At 39.9% G+C, this 23074-nt stretch overlaps 1 protein-coding gene across 4 annotated transcripts in view; it reads left to right on the top strand.

The window, feature by feature from the left end:
- Positions 1-23074, top strand: part of LOC105482673 (ST6 N-acetylgalactosaminide alpha-2,6-sialyltransferase 3) — a 576370-nt gene that overhangs the window by 109885 nt on the left and 443411 nt on the right. For 2 of the 4 annotated variants that reach the window (XM_071090974.1, XM_011742887.3), the window contains exon 2: positions 3997-4111. The exons of the other annotated variants lie outside the window; for them this stretch is intronic. In XM_071090974.1, coding sequence (XP_070947075.1) covers positions 4046-4111 — 66 coding nt within the window. In that variant the 5' untranslated portion in view covers positions 3997-4045. The remainder of the gene's footprint in view (positions 1-3996; positions 4112-23074) is intronic. 4 annotated transcript variants of the gene reach the window in all.

Below are 23074 nucleotides of genomic sequence, written 5' to 3'. Positions count from 1 at the left end.
CACCAGACTAGTTAGTGTTAGACCTGAGACTCAAGTCTAGGACTGCAGGACTTCGTATCCCAGGCCAACGTTGTCTAGTGCTTCTTGGCATTTTGAGATCAATTTAAATACTCCTTATTGTGCTTTTCTTGTGGGTCTGCAGGCACTGGCTCCGGCACTGAGGAATCAGCAATGACCAAGACTTGGTCCCTGCTTGGAGAGGTTCACATCACATGAACCATTTTATTGTAACATCACATTACATTATGTTTAATGTGATGTAATACGAGCTCCAGATGAGGAGGCCTTTTCTTTATTTTGTTCTTAAAACAGTGCCTGGAACATAGTCAGCACTCAATGAACATCTGGAAAACAAAATTTGTCATGAAGTCCTGTCATGGAGGGAAGCACTCTTTGCTTTGTCTGTGGTTTCATCTGTGCCTCACTCTGAATTTTACTCCTGGCTCCTCACTCCTGATGCATTTGCCCATGAGCTCCTGGCATGCCTTGCTGCCCTTAGCATTCATTCTGCAGAAACTTTATGGAGCGCATACTGTGTTCGACGCATATAGTGCCAATGTTGTGCTGGCACTAGGGACACAGAGATGGACAGACCAGACATGGTCCCTGCCCTCTTGGAGGAACACAGTTGCCTCTCTGTATCCATGGGTTCTGCATCCATGGATTCAACCAACCTTAGGTTGAAAGTACTCAGGGAAAAAAATATGTGTCTGTACTGAAAACATACAGACAATTTTTCCTTGTCATTATCTCTGAAACAATACAATATAATGACTATTTAGCATTTATACTGTATTAGGTATTATAAGTAATCTAGAGATGATTTAAAGTATACAGAAAGATGTGTGTAGGTTACATGAAAATACTCTGCCATTTTATAACAGGGACTTGAGCATCTGCAGATTTTTGTAGTTTTGGGAGGCCCTGGTACCAATCCTCCACAGATATGGAGCGACTACTCTTCTCTTATACCCAGTTCTCCTTCAGGCATTCAGAATTTAGCTCAGCTCTTTACCCGCACACATTACACTCTTCCACGCACTGCCCCATGTCATTAATAGGATTGATTCTTAAGTGTGTGAATGGCAGTCAGAGCCCATGCACCTCAACTCTGACTTGACCAGATGCCACACCCTGGAATTTCTCCGCAAGACCTCCTGCCATGGATTCTCATCCACTTCTTTGAGCATATGGAATGTCCATGGTGGAAAGAAGCAGACAGGTCAAAATAACCCATTGACTACTGGGAAAAGAATTAACATGTATGAGACCCCCGACTATGTCTCAGGCAATATTCTGGGACTTTTCCTCCTTCATTCCATTCTCATAGTAATCCTGAGAAAAACAAAAAGTAGTATTTTCTTCGTTTTTCTGGATGAGGTCCACTGAGGTTAGTGGGGTGTTCAAGCTTGGAGAGCTAGGGAGTGGTAGAGGGCTGAGATAAGGAATGCGGGTCGGTCTTTGTACAAACCTGCTTATCTCCATACAAACCTGCCATGTATTCTCAAGGCTATGAGAGAACCAGGGAGGGCTGGAGGCTGAGCTGCCTGGTGGTGCCTATTTATATCCATGCTCTGGAAATTGTACATGTAACTCATTACTATGGTCATCTGCTTTCTGCAGCCTCGTGAGGGGCCCTTCTCATGTTCCTCTGTAGATTTATGAGCTTGTACATGGTACCTCCATTCTACAGCAGTTTTAGAGTTCCCTGAGGATTCTTATAACAATCACAATTATTTAGGTTCTAAATTACCCTTGTCCAGTGTTAAGCAGATGAGCAGTGTTTTCACCTTCTAAACAATGATTCCTGAGGCGACTGCTGCCATAATATCACATTTTGTTTCCAAGGAAACTGCATATCCATCCCTTCCTCCCACCCTTCCCACTTCCTTAAGCATGAGATTTTTTAAAACTCAATATGTGCCATTTCAACCTCTTGTTATTGTGAAAGTTTTAGCTCCGGCATTGGTTCCTAGGAAATTACAGTTTTCCTTCTGATCTTCTTCTTAATGTTTTGGATGCTTTTCTGCAGAATAGCCGTGCATTCTAAATGGCATTGAAATAAATTACTGCCTTCATTATGACACACAATAGATGAATGTATTCTACTTCAGAGTCGCAGCTTCTTGAGCCAAAATACCTTGGTTGTTTTCCATCCTGAAGTTCTATAATTGCTTACTTGATATTCCATTGTGAGATCTCAGAATAAAATAAAGGTAGGCTGTGGTGTATATGTGTCTTTTACTCTCAGGCTGTACGTGCGTTCAAGTTAATTGACTGGATGGATTCAATAAGTTTGTACCCTCCAGATAAAGTAATTGCTGAATCTAAGCATCCATTTTCTATAGATTATGCTACTAGTGACTAAAAAAAAACCTTCAGATATTGCATAAATCATTGAATTCAGGCAGCCATGTTTACTACAAGTGACAGTGAGGTATTTACTTACTCCAGAGGAACTCTGGAGTACTTTGCAATCCTGCTGGAAGGCAGGGGAGATGTGGGTGGCCACACAGAGTCAGAGGATGTCAGCATGCAGACACCTGTGTAGGCATTTGAATTATGCTGATCGAAGACTCTCTCCTCACTCTTTAGTTTCCCCACTCCAAACACACACACACACACACACACACACACACACACACACACACACACACCCTCAGAAAACAGTGGTGAGCAGCCCTGTGTCTACAGAAGTCCATGCAGCTAACTTCCGGTCACCACGTCCGTCCCAGGATTGCCTTGAGCCTCTATACTTCCTTCCAGGCTCCGGCTTTTGATATAGAGACCTAGACATTCAGATTTTTGTTTTTGTTTTTCCAGAAAATCTCTCTGAGACTCAACTCTTAAGGAATGTGGAACTCAGAATTTGACTTTTTTTTTATTTTTCCAAGGAAAGGAGTAGTCATGAACAGCCTATGAGTAGATATAAGTAGATGCAAAAATAGTCTGTATGGGCCGGGTGCGGTGGCTCACGCCTGTAATCCCAGCACTTTGGGAAGCCGAGGCGGGCAGATCACGAGGTCAGGAGTTCGAGACCAGCCTCGCTAACATGGTGAAACCCGTCTCTCCTAAAAATACAAAAATTAGCTGGGTGTGGTGGTGGGCCTGTAATCCCAGCTACTCAGGAGGCCGAGGCAGGAGAATTGCTTGAACCTGGGAGGCGGAGGCTGCAGTAAGCCGAGATCACACCACTGCACTCCAGCCTGGGTGACAGAGCAAGACTCCATCTTGAAAAAAAAAATCTATATGTATTTAGTAGGTAAGGGTGAAAATGATTATTATGGTGTGTGTGGGAGTAGGAGGAAATTAGCCCATATACTATTAGACTGGTGAGGTTTCTAAGGGATTGTTGTATATGCAAAATCGATCTTCCATTTACCTAATCTTTTAAGCACTTGGGCCTGGTCAGTTGACCCTTGAACACTATGGGAGATAGGGGCGCTGACCCCTGTACAGCGGAAAATTTGTGTTTAACTTTTGACTCTCCTAACTCTCCCAGAAACCTAACTATAATAGACTACTATTGACTGGAAGCTTTACCAGTAACATAAACAATTGATTAATACATAAAAAATGTTATTAAGAAAACCATAAGGAAAATAAAATGAATTCATTACCTGCAAGTGAGTCATCATACAGGTCTTCATACTCATTGTCTTCATGTAGAGGAGGAGGAACAGAAAGAGGACAGTTGGTCTTGCTATCTCAGGGGTGTCAGAGGTGGAAGAAAATCCACATATTAGTAGGTCTTCACACTTCAAACCCATGCTACTCAAGGGTCCAAAGGAACTCTGGAGTACTTTGTAATCCTGCTGGAAGGCATGGGAGATGTGGGTGGCCACACAGGGTCAGAGGATGTCAACATGGAGACCCCTGTATAGGCAATTGAATTACGCTGTACTAACTTCTGGTGGGCAGCAGGCTGGGAGCCAGTCTCTCTGATAGAATTGGATGGGGCAAAGAGGGTATAACTCTTACTCCTTCTTCCCATAGGAGAATGGAAAGGGAGCTTCCTTAAGGGATCCTGGCCCTGCTGGGCTCTATGGTCCTACAGGCAAGTGTGCCTATCTGCTGGAAGAAAATGCTTTGTGTGCTCATATTCATGAAAGTAAGTTCTTAGATTCTTTTCTTACATAAAGTGATTTGTACCCTTTGCCTATGGTTACCACCACCACCCGTGTGATATAAGTCCATAGCTTCCCAAACTCCAGGCACATAGAACCTTTCTGCCTCTTTTGGATCCACCTCTGTATGCAGTGGCTCTGGGCTTCTTGGTGTCCCCACATTGGTCTGGGCTGAAGCTGACAGGCCAATAGACAAGGGAGTGAACTATGGATGTACTCAAGTTCATTAAGTCACATGTCATTGTGCTTAGTGAATGTTGCAATCTGAGACAAATACACCCTTTGATGAGCAGAGAGTAGATTAGTAGATTAGTAGACTAATAAGAGATCAGAAGCCAGCAAAGAGTAAATCCAGTAACAACAACAAGAATGTAGAGTTTGAAATTTCTTAAGTTTCAATGAGAATGTTAGCTTATTTTGCAAATAGCTTTGTCTTTTTCTGACCCCTCCTCCCACCCATGTGGAGGTATGGAGGAGAGAAAGGCTCTCGCAGAAAAGTATAAGCAGTGCAAGTGGAGAGTGCAAGTGGAGAGTGCTGAGAGATGGAGATGGAGGCGAGGTCTGCTGGTGAAGGGTCTTTTAGTCCAGGATAAGATGTTAGGCATCACCTTAGAGGCATGAAAGAATCTCTGAAGGCCATTAAGTGGGGACTGAAATTCTAAAAGCTCAATTCTTAGCTTGACTGGGAGATCAGTTTCTAGTTATTGGATCACACTAGACTGAATTCTGAGAGCTCAGTGTGTCAAATAAAGGAAAATTTGTCGGATGGATACTCTTTTCTTTATAAGAATCTTCTGACTTTTGGGGTAGAGTTTAACCCCTCATTTTAAAGCAACTCATTGTGTCTCCTTGGTATTTAATGAAACAAAAATAATGTAGTATGTGACACTCATGACATTTCACCTGTAATTTATGATAATTTGTCCTGGAGTGTTCTATCATAGGATGATAGGATTCAGGGACTATACACTTGTTTTCTACCCTAATAGATTGGAGGGTGGAGCAGGATGAGAGGGAGGCTCAGAGATAGGAAGAAAGGATTTTTTTCATAGCAATGCAAAACTCTTAGAACAGTGCATGCTACTCCAACCTTTCAGCCTAATGACTTCTTGCTGCCTTGAAATGGCTGCTGTTTCCTTCTTTGCAAGTTTGGAGCATACTCCCAGCTGCTGGAAGGATTTGGTTTACATGATATTGAAAAATAAAACAAGTCAAGTAAAACAAAACAACATTAGCAAATAAAACCCATAAGCAAACACAAATAAAATGATTTAGTGAGGTAATTTCTCACAGATTTCAGAATTTTCCACTATAGTACAGAAATGCTTCTTGCTTGTGGCTCACAAGGGCTTCAAGAATTTAATTTACCCATGTTGATCAGATGTGTAAAATAATGGTTCCATCATTGGTTGCAAAAACTTCAGGTGTTGGATTTTGGAAGTATTTACTTACAGAGATCTCATCATTGTAAGCTAAAGCTTTTTAGCTATCCAGGCCAAAGGGTGGGATTGAGATTCCATTTGCCATTGTTCTCATGGACATCTAAAAAGAGCAAGAAAGGGGTTTTTATATTTATTTGATATTTATACTCCCATCCCCAGAAGCCCATTTAAAAACTGACATTGGTTCTGGAAGCAGAAAAAGTGGAAGTGAAATTAGAGTATAGAAACTTACTTCTCAAAGTGTGGTCTGCAGACTGGCCACATCAGCATCATCTGGGAGCTTGTTAAAAATTCAGAGTTGCTGGCCCCACCCCATCTCACTGAACTAGAAACTGCATTTTACCATGATTCTCAGGTAATCTGTCTGCATATTAATGTTTGAGAACCACTGGTGGGGAATACCCTTTTAGGAAGCATGATCATGAAGAAAGTGGGGTGGTTGTAGAGAAGGTCCTAGCTAGAGATGGAGCATGAGGTCAGGGCATTTGTTTGTCTTTAAAAAATTTAGACAAGCCTTGAACATGTTTATACTTGTAGAGAAGGATACCTTTGGAGTAACCAGACACCAAAAGACAAATACCATATGACCTCACTCTTACGTGGATTGTAAAAAAAAAAAAAAAAAAAAAAAAAGAACTGATATCATAGAAACAGAGTAGAACCATGGTTACTAGGATACTAGGTATAGGGGAGGTAAGGGAAGAGAGGAGGACAGGGAGAGGATGGTCAACAGGTACAAAGTTACAATTAGGAGGACTGTGTTCTGGTGTTCTATTGCACAGAAGGGTGACAGTGGTTAACAGTTAAGATGTGGTATATTATAAAATAGCTAGAAGACAGACTTTTGAGAATGTCCCTACCACATATAAATGATAAATACATGAGGTGATGGTCATGCTAAATACCATAATCTGATCGTTATACAGCATATATATGTATCAAAACATCAAATTGTACCCCATAAATATGTATAATTACAATGTGTTGATAAAATAAGAAAAGAAACTGAAGAGAAAGAAGAGGTGGCTGAGGTCCCTGGGGAGCTAGAGGGCTGAGATGTGGTCATAGGAGGGAGAGTAGACTAAAGTGGATGAATGCACTTGTTCTGAAATGAGAGGGAAGAAAGAGTGGGTGGGCTGCATGTAAATTAGCTTGTGTACTGAGGAAACTGGAACATTGAGAGTAGTAAAAAGTAGTGACTTATTTTTACCAATGATGGAGGTGGAGTCATTTTTTGAGCATAAAGGGGCAGACCTGGTCATGGGATTTCAGAAAAGTTCAGGGCCCCTTGGAAAAACACACTGATGGGTGGGGGAAAGAACAGATGGGGGGAAGGGGACCTGAGTTCTAGGTTGCTTTGGTCTCCCCCTTGTACAATTCGAAACACCTTTCAGATATGTAGAATGGAAGAAGTCCTCAACATTGATGTATATTAAATTCCAGCCCTGAACATCATATAATTAAAGAAACTAATATAATACTGATATAAAATGTGGGACTGCTTTGCCTGTATTGGTACTTTCTTTTTCCCAAAAAGGCAGAGCTGCTTTTGCATATGAACTCATTTTCTTCAAAATCCATTATCCTCATGTGAGAGATGGAGAGTTTGGGGCATAGAAAACGTGACCAATTTTGCCTGTAGTCCTGAACTGAGATTGGTACCAGGCTCTGCTGGCTTCCAGCTAGAATTCCTTCCAGTAAGCTATTTCATTTCATGATTTATCAAGGGCTGCTCTCTACTCGACTTGGAAAAAGAGTTTTTGAAGAGTCCTGCTCTCACAGGACATCTGTGGGAATGCCGAAAGAGAAAGTAAAGAGAGTCACACTTCAATATTTTATTATTTCAACCCACAGCCTCAAAGGTTCCCTCGATTTTATCTGCCTACAGGAAGGCTCAGCTGCTTTTTATCATTCCGTTGGGGTGTTGTTTTAGGGGCTTGCGTTTTGGTAAGAAGATGTTTTGTTTCTGAGGATGGCTGGTTAAAATGCACTGCCTTAACTGGAATATTCACAGGTATGTTCTTCTCGGCACTGTGAATCATTTTTCAAAGATTTTCATGGCTTCTGCTCTTTGATCAGGATAAATCATGCCACAGTGAGGCTAGATTCCACTTTCATAGACTCCCAGGTGTCCTTGTTCTCACCCACTGGTCTTTACTTCTCTGAAGAGCCTGACCTTATGAATTAAATTCTTTCTGATTGTAACATTAGTCAGACGAATTGGGGAACTGGGGACTTTTGTTTATTGATCCTTTTATCTTCTGCTTTTTTGCCCAGAAAGGTCATTTTTCAATTTCCCCAGAAGGTAATTCTACTTCTCTTAGTAATTCTCAACAAACGCTAAGCTTAGGACATTTATATAAAAGCCAGAATAAACATTAAGTTTGGAAGTGTCATATGAAAACTAGAAACAAGCTTTTGTGCTTCTGAGTATAACTTAAATTAGGTAGAAAAAATATCTAATAATCGAAGTAGATTCTTCTACCCTGTGTAGGGTCCACAAAGGAAAAAATATGGCCTCCTCTTTTTAGGAGTCTAGATCCCACTTTCTCAAAGTGCCTTCCTTCATGTGTAACCACCCCACTTCCAGTCTACAATGGGGACCCCCACCATTAGAAAATGTCTTTATTTATTTATTTTTAATTGTCAAAAGATTGTATATATCTGTCACACACATGTTGAAGTGTGTACATTCTGGAATGGCTAATTGAGCTAATTAACATAAGTACCAACTCACATTAAGCCTCCCTTCTTTATCTTCTCTTAGCATCCTTGATTTCCTCCACAACATTTAACATAACTACAGTATATTTATTTGAATGATTATTGGTTTAACCGCCTCTTCCCTGCCACCCCAGACTCTGAGTCCCATGATGGCAAAAGCCTTGGTAGCTGTAGTAGACACTACATAAATCTTTGTGGAATGAATAATAATAATAGTGGAGAGTATTTGTTGTGCTTGTGATGCACCGGGGACTGTGCTAAGTGTGTTACTCATCCTATCTTACTGATCTCCTCTGTCTTAGCCTGCTTAAGTTGCCATAACAAAATACCATAGACTAGGTGGCTTAAACAATAGAAATGTGTTTTCTTGCAGTTCTGGAGGCTAGAAGTTCAATATCAAGGGTCCAGTGATTTGATTCCTCATGAGGGCTTTCTTCATGTCCTCCTTCTTGCTGTAGCCTCACGTGGTAGAGGGAGAGTGAACAGGTTGTCTGGTGTGTCTTCTTATAAGAACCTTAATCTTATAGCAACAGGTCCACACACTTGTGACTTCATTTAATTTTAATTACTTTCTTACTCCTAATATAGCCACACTGGAGGTCAGGACACCCTTAGATACATTTTGAGGGAACACATAGCAATCCCTAAAACCCACGTAACCACCCTAATGAAGTAGGCACTGTGATCATATCTGTTATATAGATGAGACCCTAAGGCTTAGAGCAGGGAGCTTTCTCAAGGTCACACGATAAGTGAACAAGCTGGGGCAAGGCTGTAGGTCTTGTTTACTCAAATGTGGGCTCATAAAGGTATACAGATCTGAACTGGTTACATATAGTTTCTCTTTGGAAGAAATGTAATCTGAGATATAGAGTAGGAGCTTAAAGAACTATTATATATGCATGGAGGAAAGTTTATAGGCTAAAAGAGTGGTTCTCAAACCTTGTGTTTTAGGACCCTTCTACATTCCTAAGAAAAGTATTAAGTATCTCAAAAAGCTTCCGTTTATGTAAATTGTATCTGTTGATATTTATAGATAGCATTAGAAATTAAAACTGGAAATATTTTTAAATATTTAAAGTAATAATAATAAAGCCATTACATGTATATATGTTAATACAAATAATATATATTTATGAAAAATAATTATATTTCCCAAAATAAAAAATGGTATGAATGATAGCATTTAAGACATTTTTTGCAAATCTCTCTCAGGTCTGCCTTAAGGGAAGACATAGATATGGATTCTCATATCTACTTCTGGATTTACTCTGTTGCAATATGTTGCATTGATAAAACAAGATGAAAATTCAGCCTCACACAAATGTTATTGGAAAAAGGAGGAGTATTTGATTAGCCTTTTCAGATAATTGTGGACATTCTGTTTTGTTACTACAGCAAAACTCCAATTGGTAGTTTTCTAAAGGTTAGTTGCAATGTGAAATCTGAAACGGAATCAATGAACTTTTCATATTCTGTTACTTTGAAATCCATTGGTCTAGCTTGCACTTTGAATGGATTTTTCACTCATGCATGATTTTGTAACATCTTGCATTGGTCATTTGAAAATATCAGTTCACTGAGTTAATACAAATCTTTCAAATGTTGACACATTTCATTATACAATATCCAAAAATCACATTCCTTAATATTACCACTCAAATATCTCATCAGAAAAGTCTTTATGTACTGGGAAGCTTTCAAGCCCATGATGGCAGATATGAGTTTTACAAAATCCTAATTTTTACTTGAAAACAAGGTTTTTATCATTGGCATCAATGACTATTAGTTGTTTTTCTTAAAGTGTTAAGATGATTTCATTCATTTTGAAGAAAACATCTGCCAATTGCCCACCTATAAATAACTTTACTTGGTTAATTTTCCTTTCAAGAAAAAATTATGTTCATGAAAAAAGCAATTATTTGAGTTTGCAACTCAAACAATTGCACAAGTGCTTTTCTTTGTGGCAACCACTGTATTTACGTGTGTAATAGAAGTGCTTTATACATTTTCCCATTTCATCACACAGAATATTAAAAGGAATGTGTACTCAAGGTTTAATAAAATTAATAATTCTTACTTCTCCTTCAAGGACATTCTTAATTGAAACTAGTATTTATTTTATTGAGAGTACATGACTGTGAAGGGTACATGGCTGTGTAGAACACATGGCTGCTAGCACAGTTTGGAGCCACTGCCTTAATTTGTGCTAAGGCGCTAGCAATTTTACTGACCATTGCTTTTGTATATTTGGTGCAAATGTCAACATGGGTAAAAAAAAAAAAAGGCAAATATACTTTAGTATTCTCGCAAAAACAGTTTTGACCTTGTGGTTCCCTAGTAAGGTCTTATGGAGCTCCTAACATACCCTACTCCCCAACATTCCTCCAGGATCAAGGGCTTCTTCCATGAGCATGCGTTCTGTAAGGGAAGTCAGGAACAAGCATGTGTTTGGTTTGATGGTACAGTTCAAGAATTAGGGAATCTGAAGAAGTATGGGGTGAGGAATAGGGAAGCCATTAACTGAGTTTGGTAAGAAGAAGAAAGGAGTCTTAGAGCTCAGAAGTTCAGAGTTGAGGTGATTTCTTTTTAAGGAAAATCAGGAATTTCTGTAATTTGTTGAGACAAAAATGACACTGTCCATGTGTTTCCTTATCTGTAAAGTGGAAATAGAGATTATTATTATTGTGATAATTAATGTGCAAACAGCTTTGAACAGAGCTTGGCACATAGTAGGTCCTATATAAACATTATTATTGTGAAAATGGAGTTTTGCTCTAGTTATATGATGAATTGGAGCAGCTGTTCTTACACTTCAGTCAGCAGCAGAATGCCTTGGTGGGATTGTTAAAACACATTGCTGGGCCTTGCCTTTGGAATTTCTGACTAAGGAAGTCAGAGATGGGGCCATGATTTTGCATTTTTATCAGGTTCCTGGGTGATACTGATGCTGCTCTTCTGGGTAGCACACTATAAGAAACTGAATCACAGGAATTCACACAATGAATACTATAAATATCAATAGATACAACTCATATAAACAAAAGCTGTTTGAGATTCTCAATACTTTTTTTTTTTTTTTTTTTTTTTTTTTTGAGATGGAGTTTTACTCTTGTCATCCAGGCTGGAGTGCAATGGTGGGATCTAGGCCCACTGCAACCTCCCCCTCCTGGGTTCAAACGATTCTCCCACCTCAGCCTCTTGAGTAGCTGGGATTACAGGAGTGTGCCACCATGTCTGGCTAATTTTTATATTTTTAGTAGAGATGGTGTTTCACCATGTTGGCCAGGCTGGTCTCGAACTCCTGACCTTAGGTGATCCGCCCACCTTGGCCTCCCAAAGTGCTGAGATTACAGGTGTCAGCCACTGTACCTGGCCTCTCAATACTTTTTTTAAACAGTGTAAAGGGGTCCTAAGATGCAAGGTTTGATGTCCTTTTCTTTCCTAGCTACTTAACAAGCCAATGCCTCTTATTCATATCCATCTGTGGAAAGTGATGTGTACTTATTCTTCCACTTGTTTTCATTTAACTTTGCTTAACAACTGAAATTTACCTCGTGTTTTTATTTTTATCTGAACAATAAGCTGGGACTGTAACTGCTTCAGTATTTATATTTTTTCTAGCATGTCCTATTTTGCTGCGCCTAATTGCTATTAAAGCCAGATGGCTGGGTTCCAAAAACTTGTCTGATTTGCCAACAGTTTTACTCACCTGCATAATTTTCACTGGCTCTCAGCTCCCTGACTTATGTCACAGGCCATCATTGCCACTTTTCTGAACCTGCCAAAGGGCTTAGAAGTGTAGACTAGTTGTTAAGATTGCTGATGAAGATGTGCTAAATGAAGAGTGTTAGTAGTTTGATGATTACCAATGATGTTGATTTTAAACCCTACATTCATTTAACAAATATGTGTGTGCCAACTGTATGCAAGGCTTTGTGCTGAATGCTGGGAACCAAACCGAGGAAAAGATATGCATGGACTCTGATTGTCAGTCTGGGAGACACTGAGTCAACAGGCAATTATAACACAGTACAATGTCAAGGGAAAGGCAGGAAGATAATTGGGCTGAAGGGGGCATCTAATCCATGGGGGGCAGGGAAGGCTTTCTAGGGTAAGTGATGCCTGAGCAGAAAACTTAGAGGAGGCTTTGCATTCATTAGGTAAAGAAAGCAGGCAGAAAGCCTGACAGTATCCCAGGCTAAAAGGGACAGAGTGTGGTAAGACCTGGAGGAGACACACCACTGTCTTTGAGAAGAAGTTTAATTTGGCTGGTTCACTGAGTATAAGTCAAGATGGGGATGTAGAAGGTAGGAAATGACCAGAAGGTACAAAGATTAGGCAGGACCCTCTAAGCCTTTGGGGTTTCTCGGCCTTAGCACTATCGACATTTTGGGCTGGATAATTCTTTGTTGATGTGGGGAGGGGGACTGTTCTATGCATTATAGGATGTTTAGTAACATCTCTGGCTTTTGTCCTAAATTCCAAGAGTGACTTCCATCCTTCCAGTTTTGACAACTAAAATGGTCTCCAGATATTTCCAAATGTACCTTGTGGAAGTAAAATTGCCCCTGGTTGAGAACAACTGTTACAGAGTTTTGCCTTTTTTATGTTTTTGTTGTTGCTGTTATTTGTTTGTTTGTTCTGAGACAGAGTCTCACTCTGTCGCCTAGGCTGGAGTGCATTGGCACAATCAGGGCTCGCTGCAGCCTTGACTTCCCAGGCTCAAGTGATCCTCCCACCTCAGCCCCCAAGTAACTGGGACTACAGGCATGTGCCACCACACCCAGCTAATTTAAAAAAAAAAATAGTAGATATGAAGTCTTGCTATGCTTCCCAGGCTGGTCTCAAACTCTTGACCTCAAGTGATCCTCCTGCCTTAGTTTCCCAAAGTGCTGGATTACAGGTGTGATCCACCATACCTGGCTTTGTCTTTATGTTGAGAACAGTGGTGGACAATTATAAGATTTTATTCAGGTGAGTGACCTAGCCAGATTTATACCTTTCGAACATTCATTTATAGTAACAGTATGGAAAATGAACAGAGGGTTGGCAGCATTTGAGGCAGGAAACAGGATGTCACTGTTGCAGCTTGGATATATCTAAAGAAGTGGCTGTAGGAATGGAGAAAACTATGTACACTTAAGATATAATTAGGAGATAGAGTCAACAGGGTTTGGTGGCTAATTGGACTTGAGTGGTGGAGGAGAGAGAGGAATCAAGTCTGCCTCAAGGTTTCTGGCCTGGGTCCTGAAGAAGGTGGTGGTGCTATTCACTGATGAAGGGAGCACAGGAGGAGGGACATACTTACTTGGAAAATCGGGAGAGGATTGGTGGTATTTTAGATATGTCGGATTTGAGGTGCCTTGTGACAGCTAAGTGGAGATTTTAATCTGTAGGTAGAGTTTTGTTTCTAGAACTTAGGAGATAGAACTGAGCCAATCAGCAACTAGACGGTAGTTGAAACTCTGGGCAAGGCTAATTAAGAAAGGCTGCACTGAATGGGAAGGGCTGGGAACTAAGAGCCAGTCCTGGCTTACACCAGGTAGATCATGGCAAGAGTTGGAGGGGCTGGTGAAGAGGAGATTTCAGAGGAGGAAATCTGGGATGTGGCAGTGTCAGGCAAGTTTGGAAGAGTTAGCTCTGTGAAGAGAAGCAAACTTTCCATCCATGGTTCAGATTCCTTCCTTTCCTTCAATGGATTCAAATTTCATGTGGTTCTAGATGCTCATTAGGGTTCTTCTGAAGCGACTGGATCCTCCAAGACATAGGTGGTTATGACTGGTTATAAAAATTGCCACATTTACCTCTGGTATCACCCAAATAGAAGCTCTGCATCATAAAATCTAGAGTTGCAGACAGATGCTGTACCTCGACAGGATTGATGCCGGGCCAGGCTGCTGAATTATGTAGAGGCTTTATAATGGAGACACATCTTTCCAGCCAGATATCACTTGTCACTTCCATAAGGAAAATTCCCTTGAGTTGATGAGTAGTAGAGCTGTGCTTCTGCTTTATAAAATCCACTTTTGATGAAAAATTAACATTTTAATTTAGAGATGTGTAGCTATCACCATTATGATACATCATACATATGATACACAATTATGATACATCATGATGTCATGTAACTAAGTCTCAGATGCCAACATTGTTCAATATCGTATAATTTTTTCCAGAGTGCTCCAGATATCTGACCTTTGAAAGTAGTAATGTATTATTTACATGAAACTGAAATCCAGTGCATTCTAAATGGCTGTGATTTATCATGACCATTTTGAAATTGGGTCCTGTGGCCATATGCTAATTTGACTCAAAGGAAATTCTGTGGTGTGTGCTTGGATTTCATGCTTAAAAATTTCAGCAATAGTTTCAATGCTCTTTTAATTAAAATAAGATGCTTCATAACATTTCCCACATAATGTGGAATGTACTCTGTAGCTCATATATGAATTAAAACCCTTAGAAGATTTACATTTTCTGGTCTGGCGACCTTCATTTTTCTAATTTATGTGTCCCGTTTGTCCTGAAGGAGTTGGGAAGTTGAGATTTACAGCCATCCCAAATGGGAGAGTTGAGATTGTTGATTAAATGAGAGCTTGTTTGTGTATTCAAATGGAAAAATATGGGTGGACAAAGTTAAATTTGTAGTGGGTTATCTCCTGAACAGTTTCCTCTTTCCTGGCAGTTTCACACTGCCCAACTATCCACATACTAAGTATGGGAAAAAACATTTTTTGTATAATAAAACTTTTTAGCAGTAACTGACTGGATTATGACTGGGCTTCTATTCCAAGTTATTCTAATCGGCACCTGCATCTGATACTTTGTAACTGGCTCTATCATATTCCCAATATGCCTTCTGTGTGTGGCCATTTTCTGCTATGTAAATAGGAAAACTGAGAAATCAGGTCTGCAGAAATTGAAGAATGAGTGGGGAGAAGCAAAGACAAGCAACAGAGATAAAGAATTCCCAGTCATTCCTGGTGTACTGCAGTCTCCAGTTTCTGTGGGTTCCCAAGACCCAGCTCATCCATGCCTTTGGGGTCTTTGAAAGATCCCTCTATCCTTCAGGGGTCTTTGGAAAATCCCTGTTTATTTCAGCCAGCTCAGATGGTTTCCTGCCTGTGGGAGCAAAGAAACAACCTATATTGCTTAGATTTTCTATTTTCTGATTAGATGGTGGCTACTATGCTATGTGTATATCCTTAAAACAAGCCCTTGTATATAAATTAGATAATATGGGATGGTTTTGGTTGAGTTAGTCTTTGGCTTAAATGTTATTGACATTTTTCTGAAAAAATATAATAAATATAGGACATGTATAATCTCACACAAGTTTGAAACTATTTAATAGATTCTTAAAACAAAGGAAGGGTATCTATGTAGATGTGCTGGTTGATTCCAGGTCTAGGAATCCAGGCCATTTGCAGTTTGATTTGCGAAGAAGGAAAAGGGAGTACAGTCTCCCAGTGGTGGTAAGGAGGCAGGATGGAGCGGGGACCAGAAACGCCCCTGAGATACAATGTCCCGAGGTCCAGTGTATTTATGATTGGGAAGAATACTGCTCTAAAACCTTTGACATTTGAAGATTATTAATAATAAATGTCCTCACTAAGTTCCTCTGTTCATAGGATAGTAAAACAAAACAAATTGTACCACAGTGCAGCAGTGTGAAAAACAAAGAAGGAAAAAAGTCCAAAATGATTAAATTCTTACGTTCAGACTGAGAACCAGAAAGCAAAAGAGAGTTACTCATTGAGTTGTGTATTAGTCTGTTCTCACACTGCTGACAAAGACATTCCTGAGACTGGGTAATTTGTAAAGGGAAGAGATTTCATTGACTCACAGTTCGATATGGCTGGCAAGGTCTCATAATCATGGTGGAAGGCAAAGGAGGAGCAAAGTCATGTCTTACATGGTGGCAGGCAAGAGAGAGCATATGCGGGGGAACTCCCCTTTATCAAACAATCACATCTTGTGAGAGTTATTCACTATCACAAGAACAGCATGAGAAAAACCCACCCCCATGATTCAATTACCTTCTACCAGGTTCCTCCCATGACACATGAGAATTATGGGAGCTACAGTTCAAGATGAGATTTGCGTGGGGACACAGCCAAACCATATCAGGTTGGAAACTGAATGTATAGGTGGTCATATGGCTAGATGGCACTGATGACAACTGTTTGCAGTCTTCTGTGTCTGGAAGAAAAATAACTTCCCTGCTTAGGAAGTCAGAATGCAGGCAGTAGGGAGAAAAAACTGTTCCAAAAAAACTTTAAAGACTGGAATAAACTACATTTTTGTAGTTTATTTTGTATTAAAATATAAGAGGAAAATTAAAAATAAGAGTTTATTTTGTAGTTTATTTTGTATTAAAATATAAGAGGAAAAAGAAGCGGAAAGGCTGGAGAGTAGGAATCACAGGCCTCTGCAGAAAGGAGATAAACAAGTGCCTTTGGGTGGGATCATTTGTGATTGTAACAGAAAGACAAACAAAAAGACAAGACTATGTCCTTAGAAGCAGAGTGGCAACTTCAAGTTTATAATTACTAAGAACCCCTGTGTACACAGCATTTGGCATGTCCAAAATATATTGGCAGATGCATTTGTAAAATCTAACTACCTAAAGCCTCTGGGAGCATTGACTTGGTCAAATAACGGAATCTCCATTAAAGCAAGAGTAATGAACTGACTCAGCACTCTTGAGTAAAGTGACCAGATGTCAGAGATACCCTGAAGGACACAGAGGACAATTCTGGTGAATTTTCTGGCTACAATCGGAAGGGTGGCACACAGAAACAAAACCATGAATACATCTTTGACTTCAGGTTTAACTCAAAGGCAGTGACATTTACCTGCAGAGCAGGGAAAACCATTGATACTTCCCAGCTGATTCTTTACAGAGGTGTGGGTGGAGAGAGAGAGAGAGAGAGAGAGAGAGAGAGAGAGAGAGAGAGAGAGAGAGAGAGAGTGTGTGTGTATACATATATACACACATATACAATTAGCTCCAAGGCTTTAAATAAATTCAACATAAGTATTTATTCAGACCTTTATTGTGTAAGGCCTCCACCAGGTCCTAGGAGGGAATACATACATGTGTGAAGCCCTAAGCCTTGTTTTAATAAAGCTAATGGTCAAATAAGAGTGAAGAGCACCCCACCTCCACCCCAAGCTCTCTCCCCCAGCCTCTTCTGGTCATGGCTCTTGGGAAACCCTGCAGTAGGAAAAGATGAATGTGTGTATAAGTTGTTGGAAAGGGAAGTAGAGATGATGCTTAGACAACATAAATGAGAGGAGAGAAGTGTGAAGTGTTTGCAATCAGAGAGTACCTATTCCCAATAGCCTGCTTCTCCTGCTGATAAAACCATTCAATCTTGGATGTTGAGATCAATTTTTTGTCAGTGAAAAATCTTCCCAGAGTCTTAAGAAATGCAAGCAAGTCATCTGTATATAGCCTCAGAGCATTGCATTTTCAATGTACTAATTTACTAGGTATATACTGAAGTGGTCTTTGGACCCTGAGTGTTAAATATGGAGATCTGAATGTTCTTCAGTTCATTTTAATTGTGAAGAAATCAACTATTGAGGAAGGACACACTTCCTGATATAATCACTCTGCAGCCTTATAGAGATCCAAGTATGTCACCTCTAGTATATAATTCAAATTTATTGGTTCTGATTAATTTATGGGGAGTTGCAGGATTGGAATTTAGAATATTTTAAGTGAAATTGTTGGATTATAGATTTAAAAAATTACAAAAGTCAATTATGCACAAGTTCTGGGCTAGGTCCTAGGGTACATGCCAAAGGAATGTGAGGATGTTCTCAGTCTTCATTTCAGCGCAGAGTTACCTGGAGCATTTTAGAAAACTCTTGAGACTCAGGTAGCACTCAGATCAGTGGAGGTGGCATTTAGCTCTATAGAGGCAGCACTCAGATCAATGGAGGGGGCACTTAGATCAAATAAATCAGAATCTGTGCAGGGGGTGCCCATGCATTACTCCATTGTAGAGCCCCCTCCCCGCTGGGTGATTCCAAGTGCAGCCATGTGTGAGAACTAGATCAACAGTCTGGAAAGCTTATAAAACTACTTAACATTAATTTAAATAGAAATCTCTGGGCATTAGTCTGCAGTTGGTAAGTTTTACAGGCTTTCCAGGCGATTCTGTTGCATGTGGAAGGTTTAGAATCAGTGGTATAGACCCTGCCCTACAGATGATTATGGTCAATGAGAGAAAAGGTGACTTGTATATTAAAATTTTTTTGGAAAATTACAAGAAAGTTTATGTTTAAATGCCAAAAAATGAATAAAAGACAATAAAGAGTGATAAGAAAATGCAAGAGGTAAATATTTAGTGAATAAATTAAAAATGATTTGTATTTAGCATGTTTATTCAGATGGAAATTGTGTTTTTAAAGTGTATAAATTTTTAGAAATACTTTTTTCATTATATATTTTCCCTGTGTGTTCTACTATATATATAAAATTACATAATAGGTATACATATTTTCAGGGTACCTGTGATAATTTAATACACACATATAATTTGTAAAGATCAAATCAGTGTAATTGGGGTATCCATCACCTTAAACATTTGTCTTTTCTTCATGCTAGAAACATTCAATTTATTATCTTGTAGCTATTTTGAAATATATGATAGATTATTGTAAACTGTTGTCACCCTACTGATCTATCAAACACTAGCTCTTATTTCTTCTATCAAACTGGGTAATCAACTTTTATCAACATTTTAATCAACTTTTGTTTATCCCCTTACCCCCACTGCTCTTTGTGGCCTCTGGTAACCACCAATCTACTCTCTATCTTCATGAAATCCACTTTTTTAAATTCCCACAGATTAGTGAGAACATGCAATGGTTGTCTTTCTGTGCTTGGCTTATTTCACCTAACACAATGACCTCCAGTTCCATCAATGTTGCTTCAAATGCCTTACTTATGACTGAATAATATTCCATTGTGTATATGTACCACACTTTGTTTACCCACTTACCCATTGATGGGCACTAGGGTTGATTCCATATTTTGACTATTATAAATAGTGTTGCCATAAATATGGGGGTAGAGATAGTATGTGAAAACTTATCCTCTTATCTGAAGAATTACTTAAAATTCTAAAGTAGAAGAATTGGAACTGAGAACTAGACAGATCATTTGGTCTCTGATGATCTATCTGTTTGCAGAGGGGAGTTGGGTGGAACTGGGTGCTCTGGGAGTACTCTGATGGTAGAAAGAGTCCTTTTTATTCCACTGTGGAGGCGGGGGTGTGTACTTGGGTGGGGTTTTGAGCCTGGATATCCAGGAGCGGTGTTTCTCAAATGGCACTATTCTGTATATTCCTTATTGCATGACGTGTATCTTCTTGCTAAAATCAGGCAGTATCACTATTTTTCTACAGGCTGTGGGGAATATTTGATAGAAATATTGGTAGAACTTTCTTATTTTAAGTTTTATTTCCATAATCTTCTCTTAGCCCTTTGGTAACTGTTACTGGTAGTCTCAAGAAAATTGAGTGAGAGAATATATGGGAGATTTCTTTAGATTTTCATAGCACTTCATCTGAGTACCGAGCCTTGGATTCTTATATTAATAACAGTACCCTACCTCATAGGGTTCTTTTGCAGACTTAGAAGAATTGATATATGCAAATGTGCTTAGGAAAATGCCAGGCACATAGTGAGCCCTCAGTAAATGTCAGCAATTTTATAACTTCCCTACCACTGCTATTATTCCCAACATCATTTGCTTCCTGAACTGTGGGACCCTTGAGGAGAGGCCAGATCTTTTATCTTTATATTCCCAGTCTCCTAGCACAAGGTTTGGTGCAGTATCAACACTCTTCAACATGTGCTGAATGAAGAATTGGCCAGCTTAGATCTGATTTAACCCTAGAGAACGTATGCGGTTTTTTTGAGTATTATATCAGTGTTTCAATGATTTTCTACCTGAGTGAAATGCTTCCAAATGCCCTGCTATGTTAACAGTGCAGAGAATGGCTGCTTTAGAAGTAAGAGCCCCTTGTACACTCAATAGTCCACAGCCTCCCCCTTTACCTTCCTGATGGTAGGCAGGTCACTACATCTCCCCATCTACTTCCCTGCTTGTTAGGGTTCCCCAACACACAGGTCAGCCCTGATTCATCATTCCCTACAGAAGACTGACCTTGGGGCTAAAAGATTGGTGAATATGATACAGGGGATGAGGAGAGGAAATGAGTCAGTGACATGCCAGCTGGACACCTGAGTCCCCTTTCAAAAGAGCATCTTGTTTTGTCCCATCAGGCATCCTCTAGGGGAAACTTAGCATGCACTTATGAATGAGACTGTTGCTGCTGCTTTGATGTTGTAAAGGATGAGGGAAATCTACAGTGGCATTGAGGAATAATGAAAGTGCATATATTTTTTCTCCCAAAGAACCCAAAAGCATTTTCACCTCTATATTATCCGATGCTGCTGATTTTATGCTTCAAAGAATTGAAAATGAATACCTGGCAGTAAGTACTAAATCTGTGTATGGTGACTGACAGATTAAGCACTAGGGATGTTAAAGGAGATTAGACCATGGATCCCCAAACAGTGAATGTCAGTGTTATTTTCCATCTTGAAATTGAATGAAGTTGCTTTCATGATTCTTACCATAGTCAGCACCGTTATATCCTCCCAATTTGGTTCTTACATTACTTCACTCTTTAGAACATCATTCATTAATTTAAATGGTATTTCTTGAGTTCCTTTCATGTTATGGCTTGATTCTAGCTACAGAGAAGGATATAACCAAAATGTGAGACGTGGTCTTTGGACCCAAGAAACTTCTATTTAAAGAAATGGAAAAATAAGGCCATAAAAGTCATGATTACATGATTAAGTTCTATGATTCCATGGTGAAAGGATATTTTGAAGTACAGAGAACAGCACAGAAAATAATTATACCTTTCAGGATGAGTCTAATTATACCTCTTTTGTTGTCAGCCTGTGAGGGCTGAGAGTTTGTGACTTTTAATTCTCCTTTAGGCTGTGGAAGGCAGTGGGGGGTATGGAAGGAGTGTGATCGTTACAGTCAGTTCTGGATTCAAATCCCAACTCTGCTGCTTTCCACTTGTAGAGATTTAGGCAGGTGACAGTATTCCCAAGCAGAACTAAATACATCCACATCTTTCCGAGATGTGAGGAGTTGCACTAATGATCACAGTTGGAAAAATGCTGTTGGAGGTGGGCAGATCATGAGGTCAGGAGATCGAGACCATCCTGGCCAACATGGTGAAACCCTATCTCTACTAAAAAATACAAAATTAGCCGGGCATGGTGGCAGATGCCTATAGTCCCAGCTACTCGGGAGGCTGAGGCAGGAGAATTGCTTCAGGAGAACCCGGGAGGCGGAGTTTGCAGTGAGCCGAGATTGCGCCACTGCACTCCAGCCTGGCGATAGAGTAAGACTCTGTCTAAAAAAAAAAAAAAAAAACCGTTGTTAAAAAGGCCTTCAATAGATGGTGATAGTTATTAACAATGATCACTAACAGTAAAGATATTGCAGATATTGCTTTTATGAAGGTCATGCTTAAATGATAACTTCCAGCAAAACAACTCCATTTAAGCTGTTTTTCTCTATACTGCAGAATTAGTACTTTTCGTCCCTCTAAATAGACAGACAACATATCATGGAGAGGTGTTTCCTTCCCTTGAGGAAGCAATATGCTATTTTATTTTTCATTCCATTGACATTTCTTAAGAATTCCCAAGGAAGGAAGTCTCAGCTGGCCTCCTTCCACACATTAAGAGAGAAATGTCACTCCATTATGTTGTACTTCTGATTCCTCTTTCTATAATTTTAATAATCACTGTGCTGAGTAGTTTGCACTATTTTTCTCATTTAACTATCCTCAGAGTTCCACAAAGTAGGTGTTAACCCCATTTTACAAATTAGAGCCCAAATTGCCCAGCCAGCTAGCAAGTCATTAGGTGGGATTTGAGCTCTGGCAGTCTGGCTCCAGAGCCTGTGTTTCTCGCCTGCCTGTGTGCCTGTCCTACCAAGCTCGGGACTGCACTGCCTCCACATCTGCTCCTTCTGCTCCTGCCTATATGGGCTTTAGTGCCATTTGTGAGAATACACAGTAAAGATAGTGTCTTAGTTAGCTTTCTGTGGCTATAATAACACAGATTGGGTAGTTTATCAAGACGACGTTTACTTAGCTCACAATTCTGGAGGCTTGGAAGTCTAAAAGCATGGCACTGGCATCTGGTGAGGTTCATCCCAAGGCAGAAGGCATCACATGGCAAACATGTGAGATAGAAATGGGACTGACCCCACTTCCTCGACACCTAACCCACTCTGGTGAACATGGCATTAACTCATTTACGAGGTCTCTGCTCTCATGAGCTAACCACCTCTTAAAGGCCCTGTTACTTAACAGCATTACTAAGGCCATTCAATTTTAACACCAGTTTTGGAGGGGGACATTCAAACCATACCAGGTGGACCCACAACCCCCATTCAAATTGATGGTAAAGAATGAATATTAAATTTATCTTCTCTTCAGTATTGATTCCCATGGTCCATATTATTCATTGGCTGTTAGATTTTCACCTTACATGCTCCAATGTGCCTAACATAAAATGATCTTAGAACCTACTTTGTGAAGACACTGCACTATCCTGAGATGGGACAAGAGGAACCAGGCCCTGAGTTCTGCTGCTGTGCTTCAGGGGGGACTGCATTAGCCATCTCTGGCTATTCCCACTCATGAGTGCCCCTTCTCC

This window comes from Macaca nemestrina, chromosome 1 (genome assembly GCF_043159975.1).
Source record: "Macaca nemestrina isolate mMacNem1 chromosome 1, mMacNem.hap1, whole genome shotgun sequence".
Classification (NCBI taxonomy): Eukaryota; Metazoa; Chordata; class Mammalia; order Primates; family Cercopithecidae; genus Macaca; species Macaca nemestrina.
The sequence above is the reverse complement of the archived record's forward strand: the minus strand, read 5'-3'. Positions and strand labels throughout refer to the sequence as shown.